The sequence below is a fragment of the Brugia malayi genome (genome assembly GCF_000002995.4).
Source record: "Brugia malayi strain FR3 genome assembly, contig: Bm_024, whole genome shotgun sequence".
Taxonomy (NCBI): Eukaryota; Metazoa; Nematoda; class Chromadorea; order Rhabditida; family Onchocercidae; genus Brugia; species Brugia malayi.
In genome coordinates this window covers 1-22,533 of record NW_025062299.1, presented here as the reverse complement: position 1 = coordinate 22,533, position 22,533 = coordinate 1, and the positions used below count along the sequence as shown (strand labels likewise).

General features: G+C 28.1%; 2 protein-coding genes and 1 further gene across 5 annotated transcripts; 1 reads left to right on the top strand and 2 right to left on the bottom strand.

Moving 5' to 3' along the window:
* Positions 1 to 1,404: 1,404 nt before the first annotated feature.
* Bm9422 (B-box type zinc-finger protein ncl-1, putative) lies at positions 1,405 to 5,486 on the bottom strand (the record flags this gene model as incomplete). Of its 3 annotated transcripts, XM_043082905.1 has the most annotated exons (6): positions 1,405 to 1,466; positions 2,429 to 2,601; positions 2,833 to 2,889; positions 3,033 to 3,190; positions 4,165 to 4,278; positions 5,382 to 5,486. In XM_043082905.1, the coding sequence occupies 6 exons, from the start codon at positions 5,484 to 5,486 to the stop codon at positions 1,405 to 1,407; spliced, it is 669 nt and encodes a 222-aa protein (XP_042938839.1). The 3 variants fall into 3 exon arrangements, with proteins under 3 accessions (XP_042938839.1, XP_042938840.1, XP_042938841.1); XM_043082906.1 differs by lacking the exon at positions 2,833 to 2,889; XM_043082907.1 differs by lacking the exons at positions 2,833 to 2,889; positions 4,165 to 4,278; positions 5,382 to 5,486 and adding an exon at positions 3,256 to 3,282.
* Positions 5,487 to 6,036: 550 nt separating this feature from the next.
* Positions 6,037 to 6,063, top strand: Bm15599. Its single transcript, XR_006227982.1, has one exon. The product of XR_006227982.1 is annotated as a pre-microRNA Bm15599 (primary transcript).
* A 2,554-nt stretch (positions 6,064 to 8,617) lies between these two features.
* Bm372 (Uncharacterized protein) lies at positions 8,618 to 9,021 on the bottom strand (the record flags this gene model as incomplete). The annotated part of the gene is made up of 2 exons (XM_043082904.1): positions 8,618 to 8,674; positions 8,920 to 9,021. 2 exons carry the CDS (start codon positions 9,019 to 9,021, stop codon positions 8,618 to 8,620), a joined length of 159 nt encoding a protein of 52 aa, XP_042938838.1.
* Positions 9,022 to 22,533: the final 13,512 nt, after the last annotated feature.

Below are 22,533 nucleotides of genomic sequence, written 5' to 3'. Positions count from 1 at the left end.
TTTGTGGTATTATTATTATTCCCTCCTTCCTCTCTTTCTTATATTTATTTATTTTTTTTAAATAAATTAATTGAAATTATAAAATTTTACATAGTTTCTTTTTCTTAGCTATATTACTTCTGTTAAAAGCCTTTATTATTTTGTGATTTATAATACTTCTATTTCTGATATATCATTTTATTATTTTTATGTATGAATTATTGATGACTTATAATAATTATCTAATCATTGGTAACAATTGTAGCAAGTTTTATCATTTTATACACTTTAATTTGAGCGAAAATATTATTCTTACATTTTCGCTTTTTTTTTTTTTTTTTGTTTGTTACAACAACTATTGCTGTAATCTAACGATAGATAACTAACAATCATTAATAAAAAAAGAGAGAGAGAGAAAAAAAAAAAGATTGTAATCTTTGATTATCAAATGATATTAATTTCATCTTGTCCTTACTGTCAACGAAATACATACATAATGGAAGTTGCATTTGGACGAACCAATTAAAGTTTATGAAGATTAATCTATTTTTTCTTTTTTGTGACATACCTTATCTTGTTATCTTTCTCTCTCTCCCTCTCTCTCTCTCTTTGTTGTTTATTTCATAACATTGTATGTATCTACGAAACCAACATATGATTATTATTATTATTATTTAACGATTGATTGCGGTAGATGATAAGTGATATAATATTATTATTATCACTATCATTCTTAATGGTTAAAGATTGAGGAAATGACGAACAATTTTTCTTATTCTGGTATCACTCAACTTTTTCTTCTTCATTCAAAATATATTGGAATCAACCAATATATTTTGAATGAAGAAGAAAAAGTTGAGTGATACCAGAATAAGAAAAAGAAGAAATAAAGACGAATAGAAAAACATAACTACTATGTCATTCACAGAACACCTGCTAGCATTGCTCATCCATCTCATCTTGTGAATGATCGTTAATATTGGCATTTTAATTAAAGCAAGCTGTTATTGATTCGATTTGTATACAGGAAGATTTGATGGAAGAAAAAGCAGACCTGAAGCATGAAAATTCACGTTTGAAGACAAAAATGGATGAAGTCAATTCAGAATATAATATTTTTCGGGTTTGTTCTATTATTACTGCTGCATATCTTCTCTTCACAATCAGTAGTTTATTTGTTTGAAATGAAGCTTTCAATTTTTCTTTCACGGGAAAAATTAGTGGCTTGAGTATTAACTTATTCAACATTATAAATAGACAACTATTATATTCCTCATAAAATAAAATTAAACTAAATGAAATTAACAAACATCAGAACTGCCAGAACGACGCAAAGAAGATACATCGTTAGCAGGCCTGTTCGGTCTCAAAGTTTTGAATTGCTCTGGAACGGGAATTTTCTTCACCGGTGGAGACTTAATATCTTTAACAATTGGTTTGGTTTTGAGTGATGGTGGTGTTGGTGGTGCCAATCCCGGTCGATTGATCTAAAGCTCTTGGAAAATGAAAAACAATATAAGGAATCGTTTTAATCGACGACATTTTGTACATAGATATATACAACTGAGACCATATTTTCTGTTCAGAAATGAATCTCATCAGAAGTAAACTAACAAGTGGAATTTATATTTGACGTATATTTCACGTCAAACGTGCCAAGTATTGATTTTCGATTTGAATTCATCATTTTACAAAAAAGTGTCATTTTATTTCCTTCCATTCGTCATGAAACACTTTTTTAATCCATTCATTCAATCAACAAAACACACTAACCCAGGCATTAAAACGGAAAAAAGTTTTTGTTTCGAATTTTCATACCCGAAAGTTCTCATCCACTTACTGCTTTTATCGAAAATAATAATTTGTACTAAAAAACCTGATAATAAATTCAAAAGTTTTGAATATTGATTTTTGACATTTCTTGAACACTGTATAGCTATCTTAACAACCACAAGGTGATTAATTCAGCTTCCAACACATCCTTTTGTTTGATGAAAAATATATTGCAGATATAGAATGGACGCTGAAGGCTTCGCTGTCGCTGAACGTAATTTACGATCCTGGATTTGTCAAACAATTCTACGCCCACTCCTTGTGAAGATTGATGAAATTAATGCTGTCTTTACAAAGGCATGTTTTTCGAATATCAAAAATTTTTTTCAAATGATTAGTGGTATAAAATTAAGTAAATTAATTTTATACCACTAATCATTTGAAAAAAATCTCAAAGTTGAAATATTCATGGCATTGACTTGCTTAATGCATTTTTATCAAATCTAATTAAAAATCTGAGAATAAATAAAAAAAAATGATTGCACTAAAAGCAATTAAAATAGTATTTTATTTTAAACATTATCTGTACCATTTTGAAAGAGAAATTCAAAATGACATTGCATACTTTTGCCGTGAAAGAAAGAAAAAAGTTTGAATAAAATCCAACTTACTTTACATTCGATTACAATAATGCGTCCTTTACTATCAACGCAAACACCACGAGGATGCTGCAAAATGTTTGCTCCAAATTTGCGCAAGAATTGTCCGTATTGATTATAAATTTGTATCTGATGTGTTGGCGAACGTTCCGTTACGATAAAATCGCCGGTAAGACGATTTACCGCCACACTACAAATAATAAACGCATGATATAATAGGCTTAATGACCACTCATCGCATTTTCCTCGTAAATTAAAATACTAGAATTTCGAGAATTTAGCTATATGGTCCAGGTCATTAAATTTTGTTAAATTAGCGCTATATGATTAACATGTCTCCTACATGTATATATTCAAAAAAAAAAATGATACATTGCTCATTTATGATATTTAAATTCGAATCTAAGAAGAACTATCTTACCAAATAAATGTTTTCAGAACAGACTCACCCTTCAACTGGACAATACGCCGCACAAATCTGACACAGAAAGCAACTCCCAGTCAAAGTTACATGAATAAAAACTCCAAACTCTTTTCTACTTGGATATCTTTTTTGCATACACCATTCTCTACTTATATTAAATATTAGCGTCAAAAAAGTTCGCAAAATAATATATGAACCGGTTGGGATAAAGCAGCTGGCCATCACGCTTACCACATTCCCCAAACTGAAATTTGAAACGACCTTCCTTATCGAATACCTGGATACGATGATTGTTAGTGTCCGCAACGATAATGTCATTTTGTGCATTTACCGCAACTCCGGATGGTTCCGTAAACTGAAAGAAATTTCTTCATTTTCTATCATTTCTCCTTAATTTATTTTAAAAGGGTACAATCAAACCACGATTTCAATTACGGATGAAATCATCATTTTCGATTTGAATTCATTTTTTATGAATTCAAATCGAAAATAAACTCAAATTTATGAAAAAAATTTAACAGTTTTATTGTTATTATATTTTTCATTTTACCTCTAATTAAATTTTACCTCTAAAAAATAATTCACTTTTTACCTCTAATTAAATTATTTATAGTTTAATTTAAAAAATATATAATTTGGGCGATTAAAAGTTTAATCTAATAACAAATCTTTTGTTAAAATTAAATGTTCAAATTAAACTATAAAATGACAACGCAATCATAACGTAGCAAAACTTAATTACAAAGGCTTATTTTAATATTTTTTTCAAAAAAAAAAAGCAAAAAAAAATTTTGATAAAATAAAATTTGTATTGAAATTTTTACTGCAATTTCTTCATCAGTTTATGTAACATCTATTTTTTCAAAGTTGAAAAATATAATTCAATTCTATAAATTATCGTAATTTTAGTAGTAATATTTCTTTTTTTTTTCTCCGCACTACAAAATATCCTTTTAATCCTTCCTACCAATAAGTATGATTGCAAATAAAATTAAAAATTTTAATCCTACCAATAAGTATGATAAATAAAATTAAAAAAAATTCAAAACTGTAATATATTTTGTAATATATAAAAATCATAAAAACTTTTGAAATTAAAAACTTCAAAAATTTCACAAATTCATTCAAAGTAAGTAAATAATTTAGCATAAATTTTGAGTCATTTCATAACTATATAAAAAATTATGTACATAAGTTGAAAAAAGAATTCCTTTAAAAAAAAAAAGTGCAAATAATTTATAAAATTAAATATTTGCTTAAATTGCTTTCAATTTTAATTTCAATTTGGAAGTGTCAAAAAATTTTTTAAATATAAAAAAAGTATGAAACCGTCGCGTTAATTTCACAATTATGACGATATACTAGGATGACTGTTTCACGTTCCGGACGTAATATTCCGGCGCAGTCTAGAATACTGATTCGATAATTTGACGTACACTTAATCTAAAGCTATTTCTGTTAATTTGAAATATTTGAATTGAAATTACTTTGTATAACTTATATGATAATTTAATAAACTAATTCTGATGTAAAGCAATTAAATATTAAATGTTTGAAAATGATTGCTCTTATTGTTTTTAAATAATTAATTAATTTTTTGGATGATTAATCAAACATAGATTATCTTTTTTAGATTGAAAATTATTGAATTAAGAATTTTAAATAATAGAAATTTCTTTTTTGGTTCTCTAAGCATTTTTTTTTTTGAAACTTGTTGACAAATCTTATTAGTTAGTTTGTTTACATAACAAACATTTCAACAATTAATGTAATTGTTATCAAAATAATTCAATTCACTAAAAACTTTTTTTGCTAAAAAAAAAGTATAAAAAAGTATTTTAACTAAAAAAAAAGTATTACTTAATAATTTATAAAATCATCCAATTATAAATTATGTTAATTAATACTTTATAATTATTAAAATATTCATTAACATTTATCTTGCCTTATAAAGAACAGGGAAATTGCTTGAATTACGTAGTGTTATTGTTGATGAATCATTTAATTTTAACTGAAAAAATTTTTAAAAATTTGTCCTTCAAATTAATTTACAGTTTTTTTTTTTTGTAATAGTTAAACTCTGAAGTTTATAATGATAGCATTATTTTATGTAATATGATTTTTAATCTTTTTCATTTTTTCTTTCTTGTTTAAATTCATTAAATTATTCTCACATCATATGAATCATCATCATTGCATGCATATTTAGTTATTCATTTTTATAATTGAAGCAAAAAAAAAAGATTGATTTCAATACTTCATGGAATCTAATTTTATCGTAGACAAATGTTTCATTTAAATATTTTAAATTAAGATTAACATGAATGAATTTGATATCAAATAGCTTCGCTATCAATCATACTGAAAAGGTATTTTAACCTTCCTGCAAAGAATGCCAGGAGTATGCCATCGTTTGACATTATTTCAAAAAATAATTGTTTTATTTTTCTGCATCAATCAGATAATATTATATACATGCCAAATGGAAAATGGTAGATAATTCAATTTGTTGAAAACACAATATACAAAAAAAAAATTACACTAACGTTAGACAAAGCTGACCGCCCCGAATCGGATTGCTGTGAACTACGAATGATTTTTTGGGCAATTTCATTCTCGATTTTCTCAGATAGAATGTCCAATCGTTTCATTAATCGCCTTTCAACGACAAGTAAATGCTGAAATAAAGGCTGGAGAATAAAAATTTCGACCTCAGTCGAAAAAAGTTTCATGCTAATGTCTAATTAGATAAGCAAATATTCTTTGCAAGACAAAAACTTCACACAGATCTACATTTTGAAATAATTATTAGAAAACTAAAATTTCTAATTTTTATCGAAGATAAACAAAATCAATTAAAAAATTTCACAGATCAATGGAAACAACCAAATATTCTCATAGGTGCTGATTACTTCGTTAAGCTTATTCATTTCGACAAACCAGAAAACTTAAGATCCAGATTTTCTTTGATCTATAGGAAGTTGGACCTACGCTAGCTGGAAGTGGATATATAAACGAAGTTCACAACAATAAAACCATATCAGTGGACCATGCTCATCTAGCCAATGCATAATATAAATACAGGCTTAGATCATTTACAAAGTGGAACTGGCAGTGATGAAAAAACATTGCTGTCGCGAAACTCGAAATAATCTCGTATGTGCATTGTTTAGTATGTTAAAAACTACTCCTTTGTTCTTGTCCAAATAATATGACGAATGGCGCTCTTGTTGCTGACTGTAGTAGTAACAAGAGCGCCATTCGTCATATTATTTGGACAAGAAGTGGATGCCTCACCAACGTGACCTTCCACAATATGACTGCCTCCCATAAGCTGTATACTGTCTAAAACATTATGAATTTTACAATTATTCGTGTAAACAAAGATTTAAAATAGAATAATAGATTTTTAAGAATTTTGATAACAAATTAAATACAGTTTATAAAGAAGTACGAAGTTAAAAAAATAATCTAAAAATTGAAGAAAAAATCCCAGATATTCAAGTTTTTGAAGGCAAGACAATATTCAAGATATATGTTAATGGATAGTACATCACAAAAATTTCAAGCTGATATACAAGCTTTTTCTGTGAACTGAGGAAATAATGTCTCCCGATCCAGTAATAACAAAAAAGATCCAAAAACCCACAATTAATTAACTAATCCAGTGATGATATTTTAACTGAATAACACTTAATATTCTCAAAACATTATGCAGATAATGAGATATGCTGAAATGGGTATAAAGAAGAGCGATAATCATAAACTTCAGTTGGTTGCTTCTACAAATGATCTTACCTTGATTAACTAGTGCTTCACGAAGAAGTTTATAATCTGCAAGTACGATGACTGGCCCAGGAAGCCATATGGTGAACATTGGACCAAATTTCTTTTTCCACTTGATCATTGAACGATGTGGATAAGCTAGATCAATCTAAATCACATTTCCTCATCATTTCTTAACGAAACTTCATACTGACAGTAGATACACCTCTAGTAGGAACATTGAAAGTTTTAGGAGGAACATAAAAGCTTTGTTAATACATAAAGGCAGTTAAGATTACTTTTAAAGTAATATAATATAGCGTTTCTTCTCATCGTTTCCAATATTCATTTGCTCTCTTTTCTAATTCCTCCAAACTTCGCAACTATTCATTTTTCATTTAGGCGACCAAAAATGAAAAGTCAATCATATTTTTAACAGAATGTAAATTGATACAAACTTCATAAATTTGAATAAAATATTGTTCTCTAGAATCTAAAAACTGTATCCCTTGAAGGAGCAATGAAAAATCTTAGAGCAGACAGTTTTAATAATTGCTTGAACGTTAAAATTGAAAAATAATTGCTTGAACGTTAAAATTCAATAAAATTGAAAAATTCCACATTCTGGAAAAGATCAATGAGACTATAAATGGGTAATTCAGTTTTCAATTCTCTGGAATTTAGTCTCATTCCGCTTACTTAATTAGCATTCATCTCCATAGATTCTTAATAGCTAAATTTTTATTATCTAACAGCTGAAATACACTGAACTGCTGAACAGAGAATGAGCTACTAGGATTTTTTAAGAGTCCGGAAAGAAGGGTCACAGAATAATACTATTTCAATTCTTGATATCTTTGGTTTCGAGAATTGAAATAGTATTATTTCGTCATTTCCTCAATCTTTAACAACGCAAAAGTATACAATGTCATTTCAATTTCTTTGTTATTGAGGAATACAAAAAAAGAAGCCAAGATGAGAAGACAAAAAGCTAAGAGATAATTAGTTAGTAACTTAAGCTAATTTATCTTTAGCATTTATTATATCATCATTTCAAAGTATAACTAATAGAAGTGTTTTAATTTAATTCTTTATATAATTAAAGTAATAACTTATAAACATTTGACATTTGACAATTAATACATTTCAAAAATACTTTACAACAGTTAACACATGAAATTTTCGGGATATTTTATTATATCATTAGCAGTTAACAATACATTTCTGTTTAAAAGCTCTGTCTCAAATCTTCTTCAGATATACTTTAATTATTATCCCATTAATAACCTTATCAAATCATTGATTAAAGGATATTCATTTTTATCATGAAACATGATTTGAGCGAAAATATTATTCTTACATAACTATCATTTGTAAAAGATATTTATTCCTAAAAATAAAATAAATTCTTTTTGTCAAATAAAATATTTTATTTAAGTAAATGACAAACATCAAATTATCTTTGTTAAAATACTTTTGTCGTTGTTTTTTTTCTCTCTCCCTTTTTTTTTTTTTTTTGTTCAGCTTATAATTTTTATGACAAGTTGTCCGCTTTTTTTCTTTCGTTTTTTCTCCTTCTGAAAGACAACTCTATTTGAATTTCAAAATTTTTTTTTTCCCAAATGATCATTCTCTTTGATTGATTTCATTTCATTTTTCATTTTCTTCTCTTTGTTCTCTCTTTTTTCTCAAATATTTTTTAATAATAATAATCTTAAAGAAATAGCCAAATAAGCCAAACAAATTCATTCATTAATGACAATAAACTTTATCTAATTTTAAAGTGAAGAACATTCGCTGCGGTGTTTCGTTCGAATCATCAAGTAGAAGAAAGTAAAGGTCAAATGAAGTCAATAAAGTTCCATTGCTGTGCAATCCAATTTTCTGACTACTTGCAAGCTTCGAGAGCTCTAGCCATCCCGTCGACGATTTCATTTTCGGTTGTATGATTATGGACCGGATCGAACTTATAATAGAAGACAGAATTCGAATCCTTTTTGGTATGATATATACCAATTCAAACAATTAGCGTTAATGTTATATTAAGAGTGACAGGAATCAACAATTTCTCAACCTGAAAATACATCTCACTATCTCCCCAAACAATATTTGGTTGTAATTTCAGTTCAAGTGTAGCCAGTCGCTCCATGGTGTATTTGCAAATGATACTCGACAGTGACAACTATCACTTCATTTCATATGCTGTAACACCATTTTAGATCCCTCTCATTTCTCCTCCTCCTGTTCTCCTTCCACCTGTATCTTCTTTTTGACATTTTCAGATTTAAGCAAAAACTTGAAAATCAAGCGCAGTCTCACCTCAGCGCACGACAATAAAAAGTTCACCGACTGCAAAGCGCCCCTACAGAGAATAAAGATGGAGTTATTTTTCCTTCTCACTCTATTAAACCTGTCTTTCATCTAGCTACATATTTTGTAAACTTTAATTTTAAATAATTTACATAAAAAATATGTACGAGTATGATTTCCTCACCGTCTGAACTCTCTAAATTTCTCTTATATTTCAAAGAAAATGATGATTTCAATTTAAATTATGGATGAACATTATCTGTACCATTTGAAAGAGAAATTCAAAATGACAGTGATGACATTGCATACTTTTGCGTTGCAATTAGTTCTTCCAAGTTGCATATCTGTTGCTAATGACAAACAACACTACTTTCGTCAAGTTGCATATTTGTTGTCAATCAAAACTAAAGTAATCAAAATGGTTTATAGTAAGGAACCACACAATTTATCTTAGACACAAAATCATGTTTCCTTTTTTCCCAAATTTTTTGAATGCTTCAAAGTTCACTGTAATGAGTTACCAATTAGTGCTGATTTATCATTATTTGCGGTCTGTATTTCGATGTGTAATTGAATGACCAGATCCCCGCAGCGTAGGTTTAATTTGCATAAATTTAGTTTGACTTATTTTAAAGAGCACATAAGGCCAAGTACGTCGAGAAAGAGGTTAAAACAGCTATGTTAATTTTATTGACCATATGTCAAGGTCGAAAGAGAGCTCTTCAAATGGATGATTTACAACAAGAATGGCGGCTCATTAAGGAAACCTTCCTTTCTCTCCCTTTATCAGCAACACTACCCTCACTTTTATCCTTCAGGAAACTCATGTAGCTCATTAGCACGGTAGATCCCCTTTTCTTCTCCCTTGTTCTTGATCCCTTTAATATTCTACTGTAGGGTCATTTATTTATTCATTTAGCCAACCAAGGTGAGAACTCAAGATGATCTTTGTTGTGCAAACACACACAAGTCCTTCACCAAGCGTCGTGTAATAACGAATTTAAAGGAGACAGATCTACCTTACCCTTGCCTCTATCGATTAAGGCAAATTCATTAAGGGAAGATTCCATGAATTTTATCGGTTCTATTCAGCACTTAGGTTAGAATTCTGCACTGCTACCGATCAGAAAGCAATGAAAATTCATTTCATTGAATAATAACAAATCAAAACTTGTTTCCTTCCCAAGTGGATTAACGAAAACAAATGTTGCTTGTTCTTCATTATGCTTACATATCTGGAGCTGTGTTTTTGTTTTATTTGGTGGCGATATCCGTTGTCCTGGAATCCAGAAAGCATTTCGTAAACAATGAAAAGGATGAAATACTGAGGTGTTGATAAATAACAAGGAAAATGCATAGTCTACATAAAAAAGCATACCTTGTATTTCAAATTCAATTTCGAAAATTTCCAGAACAAAATTACGCTCTTTGCTTGGGTAAAAAAGGGAAAACTAAAGAAAAAACACTAAAATTTTTAATAAATTCAAAACTTAAATTTGAATTTAAATTAAATTTAAATTCAAATTTAAATTTTGAATTTTTTAAAAATTTTAAAATTTGTTATAGTTTTCTTACATTAGACAAGGAAATTGGTTCTAATTTATCAATTTTAATTTTAATTAAGTGCCAAAACTGCTAAAAAAAAAGCTTATTTTGAACCTAATTGACTATGTTACGTGCATTGTACCAGTGCTGGTCCTATATTGTGTTGTCATTTAATAGTTTAAATATTAAAATACGCCTTTGTAATTAAGTTTTGCGCATAAATTTATCAGCAAAATTAATAAAACTTTCAATTAATCATGATTTTAACGCATAAAAGATGCGAAAGCGCAGTTTTTTTTTGGTTAAAATTACGCTGAAAAGTATTAATCCTTCAAATTTAAATAGACTATATAAATTGTGTAGAAAAAAATTAGTCGTCAAATATAACGCAATTTTTTGAAGAATGAAGCTTACATTTTTATTATCTTATATATAGATATAGATGCGTTTATTTTTTCATGTTAATTTGCAAATAAACAAAAAATTAAAAACAAATTTCTACATGTTGCTTACTAAATTGCTGTCTGACTGACCATTTAGAATGAATTAAAGTATAATACTGTCTTATCCTTGCTAATCATGCTGATTATAGGATAGTTGCTAATTTGGATAGTTGCTAATTTGAAAGGAAATTTATTCAAACTATAAACCAATGCAAAATTCTCATAATTTTGTGTGATAAAAACTTAAACTTATAACTTCTACGTGATCTACTGTCATCGTACAATCACGTAACACGTGATGTACTTGATAACTGATCATAATACTATAATTGCACTTCTTCAACAGCAATAATTGATCGATACGAAAAACTTATTGAAATTTTTGATAGTGATAAGGTGTACGGTGATAAATCAAATAATTATACAAAATCAATTATTATTGTCACATTGTTGCGTCAATCACCGCAAATGGTCGTACGTTTTTTTTTTTTTTTTTTTTTTTTTTTTTCTAATTTTATTGTATATAAAAAAAAATGAAAAAATTATATATAATTTATTTAATTATTACATAAAATTTTCATGTGCTTTTTATTTATATTTACATTTATAGAGGTTATAATGTAATAAATTTATTTTGTATATTTTGAATTATTTTTTTTTATAAAAGGAAGAGATTTATCAGTTTAAAATAAATTATTCATTGATTAATTTGAATTGGTATTTTTGAGTATTTGATTTTATGTATTTTAAATAAGTTTTAAAAATTACTCTCATGAATGAAAATTTTCAATGATAATTTTAACGTATTAATTTTTGATTTATGTAGGTTGCTGGAGCTAATTTTATTTTCATTTCTTTCTTTTTTAAATGAATTATTCATCTCTGAAATGGCATTTTGAAATGTTCTCAACATTGGATTATATTTTTATTATTATTTGAAAATTTAAATACATTTAAAATTATTTGTATTTAAAAATGCAATGCTATTTGTACGTGTGCATAATTTTTGAATTCAAAAATTAATTGATATGATTACTTTTGTATCACGTCGTATTACGCTATATTGCGTCATTACGCTATATTATTACGCTATATTACGTCATATTCTTATGCAATGAAATAATAACGTCATGAAGTTACACGTATTGTCTAATATTTGTTAGGGTGTAATTTTAATAAAATGACGAATTTTCGTTTTTTTTTAGAGTATAGGAAAAAATGCTTATTGTATTACTTCACTACTTTCCCACTATGTTTCCCTTACGTCTTCTGTTTAATTTTTACACTTTTGGCATGCGGTACATGTTGTATAATTTTTTTTTTTTCTTTTCTACGTTCTCAACTTCAATTTAGGAGAGGTGAGATGATTTATTAAACGTTAAACTAAAATTTTATTTTCTAAAACAAATGTTTGGTAATTTTTGTATAAATTTTTTTTTTTTGTGTGTGTCATATGACATACAAACATAGTAGGATGTGTTTTTCTTTTAATTTAGTCTAGTTTTAGTTTACTCATCCCTTACAATGTACTTATTGTATTTTGTATTATTTCCTTCAGCTTAGTTTCTTTTTTTTTTTTCTTTCTCTTTGTCTTTTTAATGCTTCGATATACCAATTATTATAGAATTGACTTATTTGCAATGCTATTTGTACGTGTGCACATTTGTACGTGTGCACAGTTGTTAAATTAAAATCATCATTTTCGATTTGAATTCATCATTTTAAATACATTTAAAATTCCATTTAAATCTGATAAAAAATTAAATTTAGTAACCAAATTTATAAAAAATAAACTAACGTGTCATGTAACGGGAAACAAATATTTACAAAAATATATCGTTGTTGTTTTGGTGTCATTATATTTTTTCATCATATGGTTTCAAATTCGTATTGCATGGCAAACTGAATGAGCAGATTATTATAAATAACTCGATTTCTAAATTTTTTAGATCTATAAGGAAAGTAATCCAGTCATACGCGGTTGGATAAAAAACTGATAAATACTATTACTTTTTATTCATATCATAAATACTGAGACGATGAAAGCAAGATCCCTCGTCACCGCTAATAGACATGGAAATTGAAAAGACTAATATTTTTGCCACATAAATATTTGACAGTTTTTCATCATATGGGTCCTACTTCAGTCACCGAACAAACTTCATTGCGACATCAACTTGCAGTGAGAATCAGAAGAATGTAGTAAAAAACAGCAAAATCAAGTTAAGCATAATTTCATTTCTTTCATTCATTCGTTATCAACACTCTTTCCTGACATATAGAAAAAGAGCAGCAAATTAAATTACGGCTAATAATGGCATAAAATTACATTGAATTCTAAAGGCAGCAAATGGTAGAAAGGAAAAAAGTTCCTCTTGTAAGTGAATTTTGTACCTATCATACTTTGACTTGGGAAATGATTGGATCAGAATGGGAAATGAATCGAAAAAGGAATAAATTTGAATCATGGTCTCAGTGCAAACCACTGAAGCATATTTATTTCCGCCGATAATGATTGCATTTCTCATCAAAAGTTGTTCAGGATCAACACAAGAAGAGAAGCATGTATCACACAATGGAAGTAGTGTGTTTACAAATATCAAATAATCTTGGCGGTTAAAAAAAGGCAATGATAAAAATTTCCCTATGCATATCTAGATGCAGAATTAAGGACGAAAATATCGTAGAAGATAACAAAATAAATCGCACAACACACTTCTCAACCCTCACATTCCTTTTGCTCTGAACCTTAACCTTACTAATTACAATCCTCAGCTACTACTACTTCTTTCCCGTGATTTCCGATGTTAGTTTGCAATAATTTCCCGATAATACTTGTAACAGAAGTTCACGGATTTTTGATCCAAAATCATAGGGAAGCGATTGCCACTTAATGAACAGTGCCTCAAGATTTATCTTTTACAGATTCTAAACACAGCTAAAAACATGATAAGAAAATTATATCCCACTGCAATAATAACATATTGATTCACCTTTCCCCACAAGACACATTCATAGTATATTGGATCATGTTTTACCATACCAACGCTGCATCAACAGAATCTGAAGCGAACATTTATTTAACTTCTTCAACCACTACTTCAGTAATGTCAACGACACTTTCAAATGGTACAGATATTGTTGTATTGATAAAATTGATTGTTGTCCCTTTTTCAACTCTAACTCTTTGCTTTTTTATACCTTTTTAAGTAACAAAATTAAACAATTGTAATGTTTTATTGATTAGCTTACTTTTACTTCAGTTAAAAAATTTTTTAAAGCCTTTGATAGTTTAACTCAAATAATAGAAAAAATAAAATGAAAGGATAAAAATTTGTTTTTTTTTTTTTTTATCTGGAAATAAGACTAACCGTTTATTATGTAAAGATTTAATTTTATTTGTGAACAATTGGTAGCTTCATTTTTGCAATGTTTCAAACTAATTGCTCATATAATGTATAAAAATATGCATAGATGTTATTCATATTCAATAATTTGTAAATATTTCATGGAATGTTTGTGAAGAGAAAAATGAAGCAAGAAAAAAATTAACTGTTAATTTTTTTCTTAAAAAATGTGCGAATTAAAGCAAAAACGTATCATATCAGCTATTATAAGGTTAAAAGATTTAGCTGATTGCATCTTTTAATGAGCAAATACTTCGCTTTTGTTATTATGGATAACTGATGCTTTGGATGTAACGAGACAAGATATGGTACTATATGGTACAATTAGATGATCATGATAAAATGAATTTTATCATTAGTTGTTCGAGAGAGATTACATTAATGATGAAATGATCACTCTTGACAAAGGTCAATTAATATTCCATTGTTGGCAGTAAAACGGATGTATTTTGAAAAATAATTTTATAGGATAACATTTTATTAACGAAAGCATTTAGTGGAAATGATTTATCATATTGATAAAAAACCAAGACTTTGAAGGTCCTCATGATGTTACGATTCATAGTTATTATCAGCAGCGAAGAGGCATGAATTTTTATTATCAGCAATATTGTTTTATCAGTAGAGAAGTGGCATGAATTGATCGAAATGTCTTCTAGTGATATTGTTATATCACCAGCGAAGTGACATGAAATAAAAAAAAAATGTCTGCTAGTGATATTGTTTAATCTGTAGAGAAATGGTATGAGTAAATGAATTAATCAAAATGTCTTCTAGTGATATTGTTATATTTGCAGAGAAATGGTATGAGTTAATGAATTAATCAAAACGTCTTCTAGTGATATTGTTATATTTGCAGAGAAATGGCGTGAATTAATCAAAATGTCTTCTAGTGATATTGTTTAATCTGTAGAGAAATGGTATGAGTTAATGATTTAATCAAAATGTCTTCTAGTGATATTGTTTTATCAGTAGAGAAGTGGCATGAATTGATCAAAATGCCTTCTAGTGATATTGTTTTATCAGTAGAGAAGTGGCATGAATTGATCGAAATGTCTTCTAGTGATATTGTTATATTTGCAGAGAAATGGCGTGAATTAATCAAAATGTCTTCTAGTGATATTGTTTAAATCTGTAGAGAAATGGTATGAGTTAATGATTTAATCAAAATGTCTTCTAGTGATATTGTTTAATCTGTAGAGAAATGGTATGAGTAAATGAATTAATCAAAATGTCTCCAATTGATCTTGTTATATTGGTTTATAAATGGTATGAGTTAATGAAATAATCAAAATGCCATCTAGTGATATTGTTATATCAGCAGCAAAGTGACATGAAATAAAAAAAAAAATGTCTTCTAGTGATATTGTTTAATCTGTAGAGAATCAAAATATCTTCTAGTGATATTGTTATGTTTGCAGAGAAATGGTATGAGTTAATGAATTAATCAAAATGTCTTCTAGTGATGTTGTTGTATCTACAGAGAAATGGTATGAGTTAATGAATTAATCAAAATGTCTTCTAGTGATATTGTTATATTTGCAGAGAAATGGTATGAGTTAATGAAATAATCAAAATGCCTTCTAGTGATATTGTTATATCAGCAGCGAAGTGGCATGAATTGATCGAAATGTCTTCTAGTGATATTGTTATATTTGCAGAGAAATGGCGTGAATTAATCAAAATGTCTTCTAGTGATATTGTTAAATCTGAAGAGAAATGGTATGAGTTAATGATTTAATCAAAATGTCTTCTAGTGATATTGTTATATCAGCAGCGAAGTGACATGAAATAAAAAAAATGTCTTCTAGTGATATTGTTTAATCTGTAGAGAATCAAAATGTCTTCTAGTGATATTGTTATATCAGCAGCGAAGTGACATGAATTAAAAAAAAAATGCCTTCTAATGATATTGTTATATTTGCAGAGAAATGGTATGAGTTAATGAATTAATCAAAATGTCTTCTAGTGATATTGTTATATTGGCAGAGAAATGGTATGAGTTAATGAATTAATCAAAATGTCTTCTAGTGATATTGTTATATTTGCAGAGAAATGGTATGAGTTAATGAATTAATCAAAATGTCTTCTAGTGATATTGTTATATTTGCAGAGAAATGGTATGAGTTAATGAATTAATCAAAATGTCTTCTAGTGATGTTGTTATATCTGCAGAGAAATGGTAGGAGTTAATGAATTAATCAAAATGTCTTCTAGTGATATTGTTATATTTGCAGAGAAATGGTATGAGTTAATGAATTAATCAAAATGTCTTCTAGTGATATTGTTATATTTGCAGAGAAATGGTATGAGTTAATGAAATTAATCAAAATGTCTTCTAGTGATATTGTTATATCAGCAGAGAAGTGGCATGAATTGATCGAAATGTCTTCTAGTGATATTGTTATATTTGCAGAGAAATGGCGTGAATTAATCAAAATGTCTTCTAGTGATATTGTTTAATCTGTAGAGAAATGGTATGAGTTAATGATTTAATCAAAATGTCTGCTAGTGATATTGTTTAATCTGTAGAGAAATGGTATGAGTAAATGAATTAATCAAAATGTCTCCAATTGATCTTGTTATATTGGTTTATAAATGGTATGAGTTAATGAAATAATCAAAATGCCTTCTAGTGATATTGTTATATCAGCAGCGAAGTGACATGAAATAAAAAAAAAAAATGTCTTCTAGTGATATTGTTTAATCTGTAGAGAATCAAAATGTCTTCTAGTGATATTGTTATGTTTGCAGAGAAATGGTATGAGTTAATGAATTAATCATAATGTCTTCTAGTGATATTGTTATATTTGCTGAGAAATGGCATGAATTAAAAAAAAATGCCTTCTAGTGATATTGTTAATATGTTTGCAGAGAAATGGTATGAGTTAATGAATTAATCAAAATGTCTTCTAGTGATATTGTTATATTTGCAAGAGAAATGTATGAGTTAATGAATTAATCAAAATGTCTTCTAGTGATATTGTTTTATCAGTAGAGAAGTGGCATGAATTGATCGAAATGTCTTCTAGTGATATTTGTTTAATCTGTAGAGAATCAAATTATCTTCTAGTGATATTGTTATGTTTGCAGAGAAATGGTATGAGTTAATGAATTAATTCAAAATGTCTTCTAGTGATGTTGTTGTATCAACAGAGAAATGGTATGAGTTAATGAATTAATCAAAATGTCTTCTAGTGATGTTGTTGTATCAACAGAGAAATGGTAGGAGTTAATGAATTAATCAAAATGTCTTCTAGTGATATTGTTATATCAGCAGCGAAGTGGCATGAATTGATCGAAATGTCTTCTAGTGATATTGTTTTATTTGCAGGGAATGGCGTGAATTAATCAAAATGTCTTCTAGTGATATTGTTATATCTGTAGAGAAATGGTATGAGTTAATGATTAAATCAAAATGTCTTCTAGTGATATTGTTTTATCAGTAGAGAAGTGGCATGAATTGATCGAAATGTCTTCTAGTGATATTGTTATATTTGCAGAGAAATGGTATGAGTTAATGAAATAATCAAAATGCCTTCTAGTGATATTGTTATATCTGTAGTGATATGGTGTGAGTTAATGAAGTAATCAAAACGTCTTCTAGTGATATTGTTAATATCTGTAGAGAAGGGGAATGAATTAATCAAAACGTCTTCTAGTGATATTGTTATATCTGTAGAGATATGGTATGAGTTAATGAAGTGATCAAAACGTCTTGTAATGATATTGTTATATATGCAGAGAATGGTATGAGTTAATGAATTAATCAATATGTCTTCTAGTGATATTGTTATATCTGTAGTGATATTGTATGAGTTAATGAAGTAATCAAAATGTCTTCTAGTGATATTGTTATATCTGTAGAGAAGGGGTATGAATTAATCAATATGTCTTCTAGTGATATTGTTATATCTGTAGAGAAGGTGAATGAATTAATCAATATGTCTTCTAGTGATAGTGTTATATCTGTAGAGATATGGTATGAGTTAATGAAGTAATCAAAATGTCTTGTAGTGATATTGTTATATCTGTAGAGAATGGTTGAGTTAATGAATTAATCAAAATGTCTTCTAGTGATATTGTTATATCTGTAGAGATATGGTGTGAGTTAATGAATTAATCAAAATGTCTTCTAGTGATATTGTTATATATGCAGAGAAGGGGAATGAATTAATCAATATGTCTTCTAGTGATATTGTTATATATGCAGAGAAGGGGAATGAATTAATCAAAATATTTTCTAGTGATCTTGTTATATCTGTAGTGAAATGGTATTGGTTAATGAAGTAATCAAAATATCTTCTTGAGATCTTGTTATACTGGTAGAGATATGGTATGAGTTAATGAAGTTATCAAAACGTCTTCTAGTGACATTGTTATATCTGGAGAGAAGGGGAATGAATTAATCAAAATGTCTTCTAGTGATATTGTTATATCTGTAGAGAAGGGGAATGAATTAATCAATATGTCTTCTAGTGATCTTGTTATATCTGTAGAGATATGGTATGAGTTAATGAAGTAATCAAAACGTCTTCTAGTGATATTGTTATATATGCAGAGAAGGGGAATGAATTAATCAAAATGTCTTCTAGTGATCTTGTTATATCTGTAGAGATATGGTATGAGTTAATGAAGTAATCAAAACGTCTTCTAGTGATATTGTTATATCTGTAGAGAAGGGGAATGAATTAATCAAAATGTCTTCTAGTGATCATGTTATATCTGTAGAGATATGGCATGACTTAATGAAGCAGTCAAAACGTCTTCTAGTGATTTTGTTATATCTGTAGAGAAGGGGAATGAATTAATCAATATGCCTTCTAGTGATATTGTTATATCTGTAGAGAAGGGGAATGAATTAATCAAAATGTCTTCTAGTGATAATGTTATATCTGTAGAGATAATGGTATGAGCTAATGAAGCAATCAAAATGTCTTCTAGTGATATTGTTATATCTGTAGAGAAGGGGAATGAAATTAAATCAAAATATCTTCTAGTGATATTGTTATATCTGTAGTGATATGGTGTGAGTTAATGAATTAATCAAAATGTCTTCTAGTGATATTGTTATATTATGCAGAGAAATGGGAAATGAATTAATCAAAATATTTTCTAGTGATCTTGTTATATCTGTAGTGAAATGGTATTGGTTAATGAAGTAATCAAAATGTCTTCTAGAGATCTTGTTATACTGGTAGAGATATGGTATGAGTTAATGAAGTTATCAAAATGTCTTCTAGTGATATTGTTATAATCTGTAGAGAAATGGTATGAGTGATTAATTAATCAAAATGTCTTCTAGTGATATTGTTATATCTGTAGTGATATGGTGTGAGTTAATGAAGTAATCAAAAACGTCTTCTAGTGATATTGTTATATCTGTAGAGAAGTGGGAAATGAATTAATCAAAATGTCTTCTAGTGATATTGTTATATCTGTAGAGAAGGTGAATGAATTAATCAATATGTCTTCTAGTGATCTTGTTATATCTGTAGAGATATGGTATGAGTTAATGAAGTAATCAAAACGTCTTCTAGTGATATTGTTATATATGTGCAGAGAAGGGGAATGAATTAATCAAAATGTCTTCTAGTGATCTTGTTATATCTGTAGAGATATGGTATGAGTTAATGAAGTAATCAAAACGTCTTCTAGTGATATTGTTATATCTGTAGAGAATGGTATGAGTTAATGACGTTAATCAAAATATCTTCTAGTGATCTTGTTGTATTGGTAGAGAAATGGTATGAGTTAATGAATTAATCAAAATGTCTTCTAGTGATATTGTTATATCTGTAGAGAAATGGAATGAGTTAATGAAGTAATCAAATCGTCTTCTAGTGATATTGTTATATCTGTAGAGAAGGGGAATGAATTAATCAAAATGTCTTCTAGTGATAATGTTATATCTGTAGAGATATGGCATGACTTAATGAAGTATCAAAACGTCTTCTAGTGATTTTGTTATATCTGTAGAGAAGGGGAATGAATTAATCAATATGCCTTCTAGTGATATTGTTATATCTGTAGAGAAGGTGAATGAATTAATCAATATGTCTTCTAGTGATAATGTTATATCTGTAGAAAATGGTATGAGTTAATGAAGCAATCAAAATGTCTTCTAGTGATATTGTTATATCTGTAGAGAAGGGGAATGAATTAATCAAAATGTCTTCTAGTGATAATGTTATATCTGTAGAGATATGGTATGAGTTAATGAAGTGATCAAAACGTCTTGTAGTGATATTGTTATATCTGCAGAGAAATGGTATGAGTTAATGAATTAATCAAAATATCTTCTAGTGATATTGTTATATCTGTAGTGATATGGTGTGAGTTAATGAAGTAATCAAAACGTCTTCTAGTGATATTGTTAAATCTGTAGAGAAGGGGAATGAATTAATCAATATGTCTTCTAGTGATATTGTTATATCTGTAGAGAAGGTGAATGAATTAATCAATATGTCTTCTAGTGATAATGTTATATCTGTAGAGAAATGGTATGAGCTAATGAAGCAATCAAAATGTCTTCTAGTGATATTGTTATATCTGTAGAGAAGGGGAATGAATTAATCAAAATGTCTTCTAGTGATAGTGTTATATCTGTAGAGATATGGTATGAGTTAATGAAGTGATCAAAACGTCTTGTAGTGATATTGTTATATCTGCAGAGAAATGGTATGAGTTAATGAATTAATCAAAATATCTTCTAGTGATATTGTTATATCTGTAGTGATATGGTGTGAGTTAATGAATTAATCAAAATGTCTTCTAGTGATATTGTTATATATGCAGAGAAGGGGAATGAATTAATCAATATGTCTTCTAGTGATATTGTTATATATGCAGAGAAGGGGAATGAATTAATCAAAATATTTTCTAGTGATCTTGTTATATCTGTAGTGAAATGGTATTGGTTAATGAAGTAATCAAAATATCTTCTTGAGATCTTGTTATACTGGTAGAGATATGGTATGAGTTAATGAATTAATCAAAACGTCTTCTAGTGACATTGTTATATCTGTAGAGAAGGGGAATGAATTAATCAAAATGTCTTCTAGTGATATTGTTATATCTGTAGAGAAGGGGAATGAATTAATCAATATGTCTTCTAGTGATCTTGTTATATCTGTAGAGATATGGTATGAGTTAATGAAGTAATCAAAACGTCTTCTAGTGATATTGTTATATCTGTAGAGAAGGGGAATGAATTAATCAAAATGTCTTCTAGTGATCTTGTTATATCTGTAGAGATATGGTATGAGTTAATGAAGTAATCAAAACGTCTTCTAGTGATATTGTTATATCTGTAGAGAAGGGGAATGAATTAATCAAAATGTCTTCTAGTGATAATGTTATATCTGTAGAGATATGGTATGAGTTAATGAAGTAATCAAAAACGTCTTCTAGTGATATTGTTATATCTGTAGAGAAGGGGAATGAATTAATCAATATGTCTTCTAGTGATATTGTTATATCTGTAGAGAAGGGGAATGAATTAATCAAAATGTCTTCTAGTGATAATGTTATATCTGTAGAGATATGGTATGAGTTAATGAAGCAATCAAAATGTCTTCTAGTGATATTGTTATATCTGTAGAGAAGGGGAATGAATTAATCAAAATGTCTTCTAGTGATATTGTTATATCTGTAGAGATATGGTGTGAGTTAATGAATTAATCAAAATGTCTTCTAGTGATATTGTTATATCTATGAGAATGGTATGGGTAATGAAGTAATCAAAATGTCTTTCTAGTGATCTTGTTATATCTGTAGAGAAATGGTATGATTAATGAAGTAATCAAAATGTCTTCTAGTGATATTGTTATACTGGTAGAGATATGGTATGAGTTAATGAAGTAATCAAAATGTCTTCTAGTGATATTGTTATATCTGTAGAGAAGGGGAATGAATTAATCAATATGTCTTCTAGTGATCTTGTTATATCTGTAGAGATATGGTATGAGTTAATGAAGTAATCAAAACGTCTTCTAGTGATATTGTTAATATATGTAGAGAAGGGGAATGAATTAATCAAAATGTCTTCTAGTGATCTTGTTATATCTGTAGAGATATGGTATGAGTTAATGAAGTAATCAAAACGTCTTCTAGTTGATATGTTATATCTGTAGAGAAATGGTATGAGTTAATGACGTAATCAAAATATCTTCTAGTGATATTGTTGTATTGGTAGAGAAATGGTATGAGCTAATGAATTAATCAAA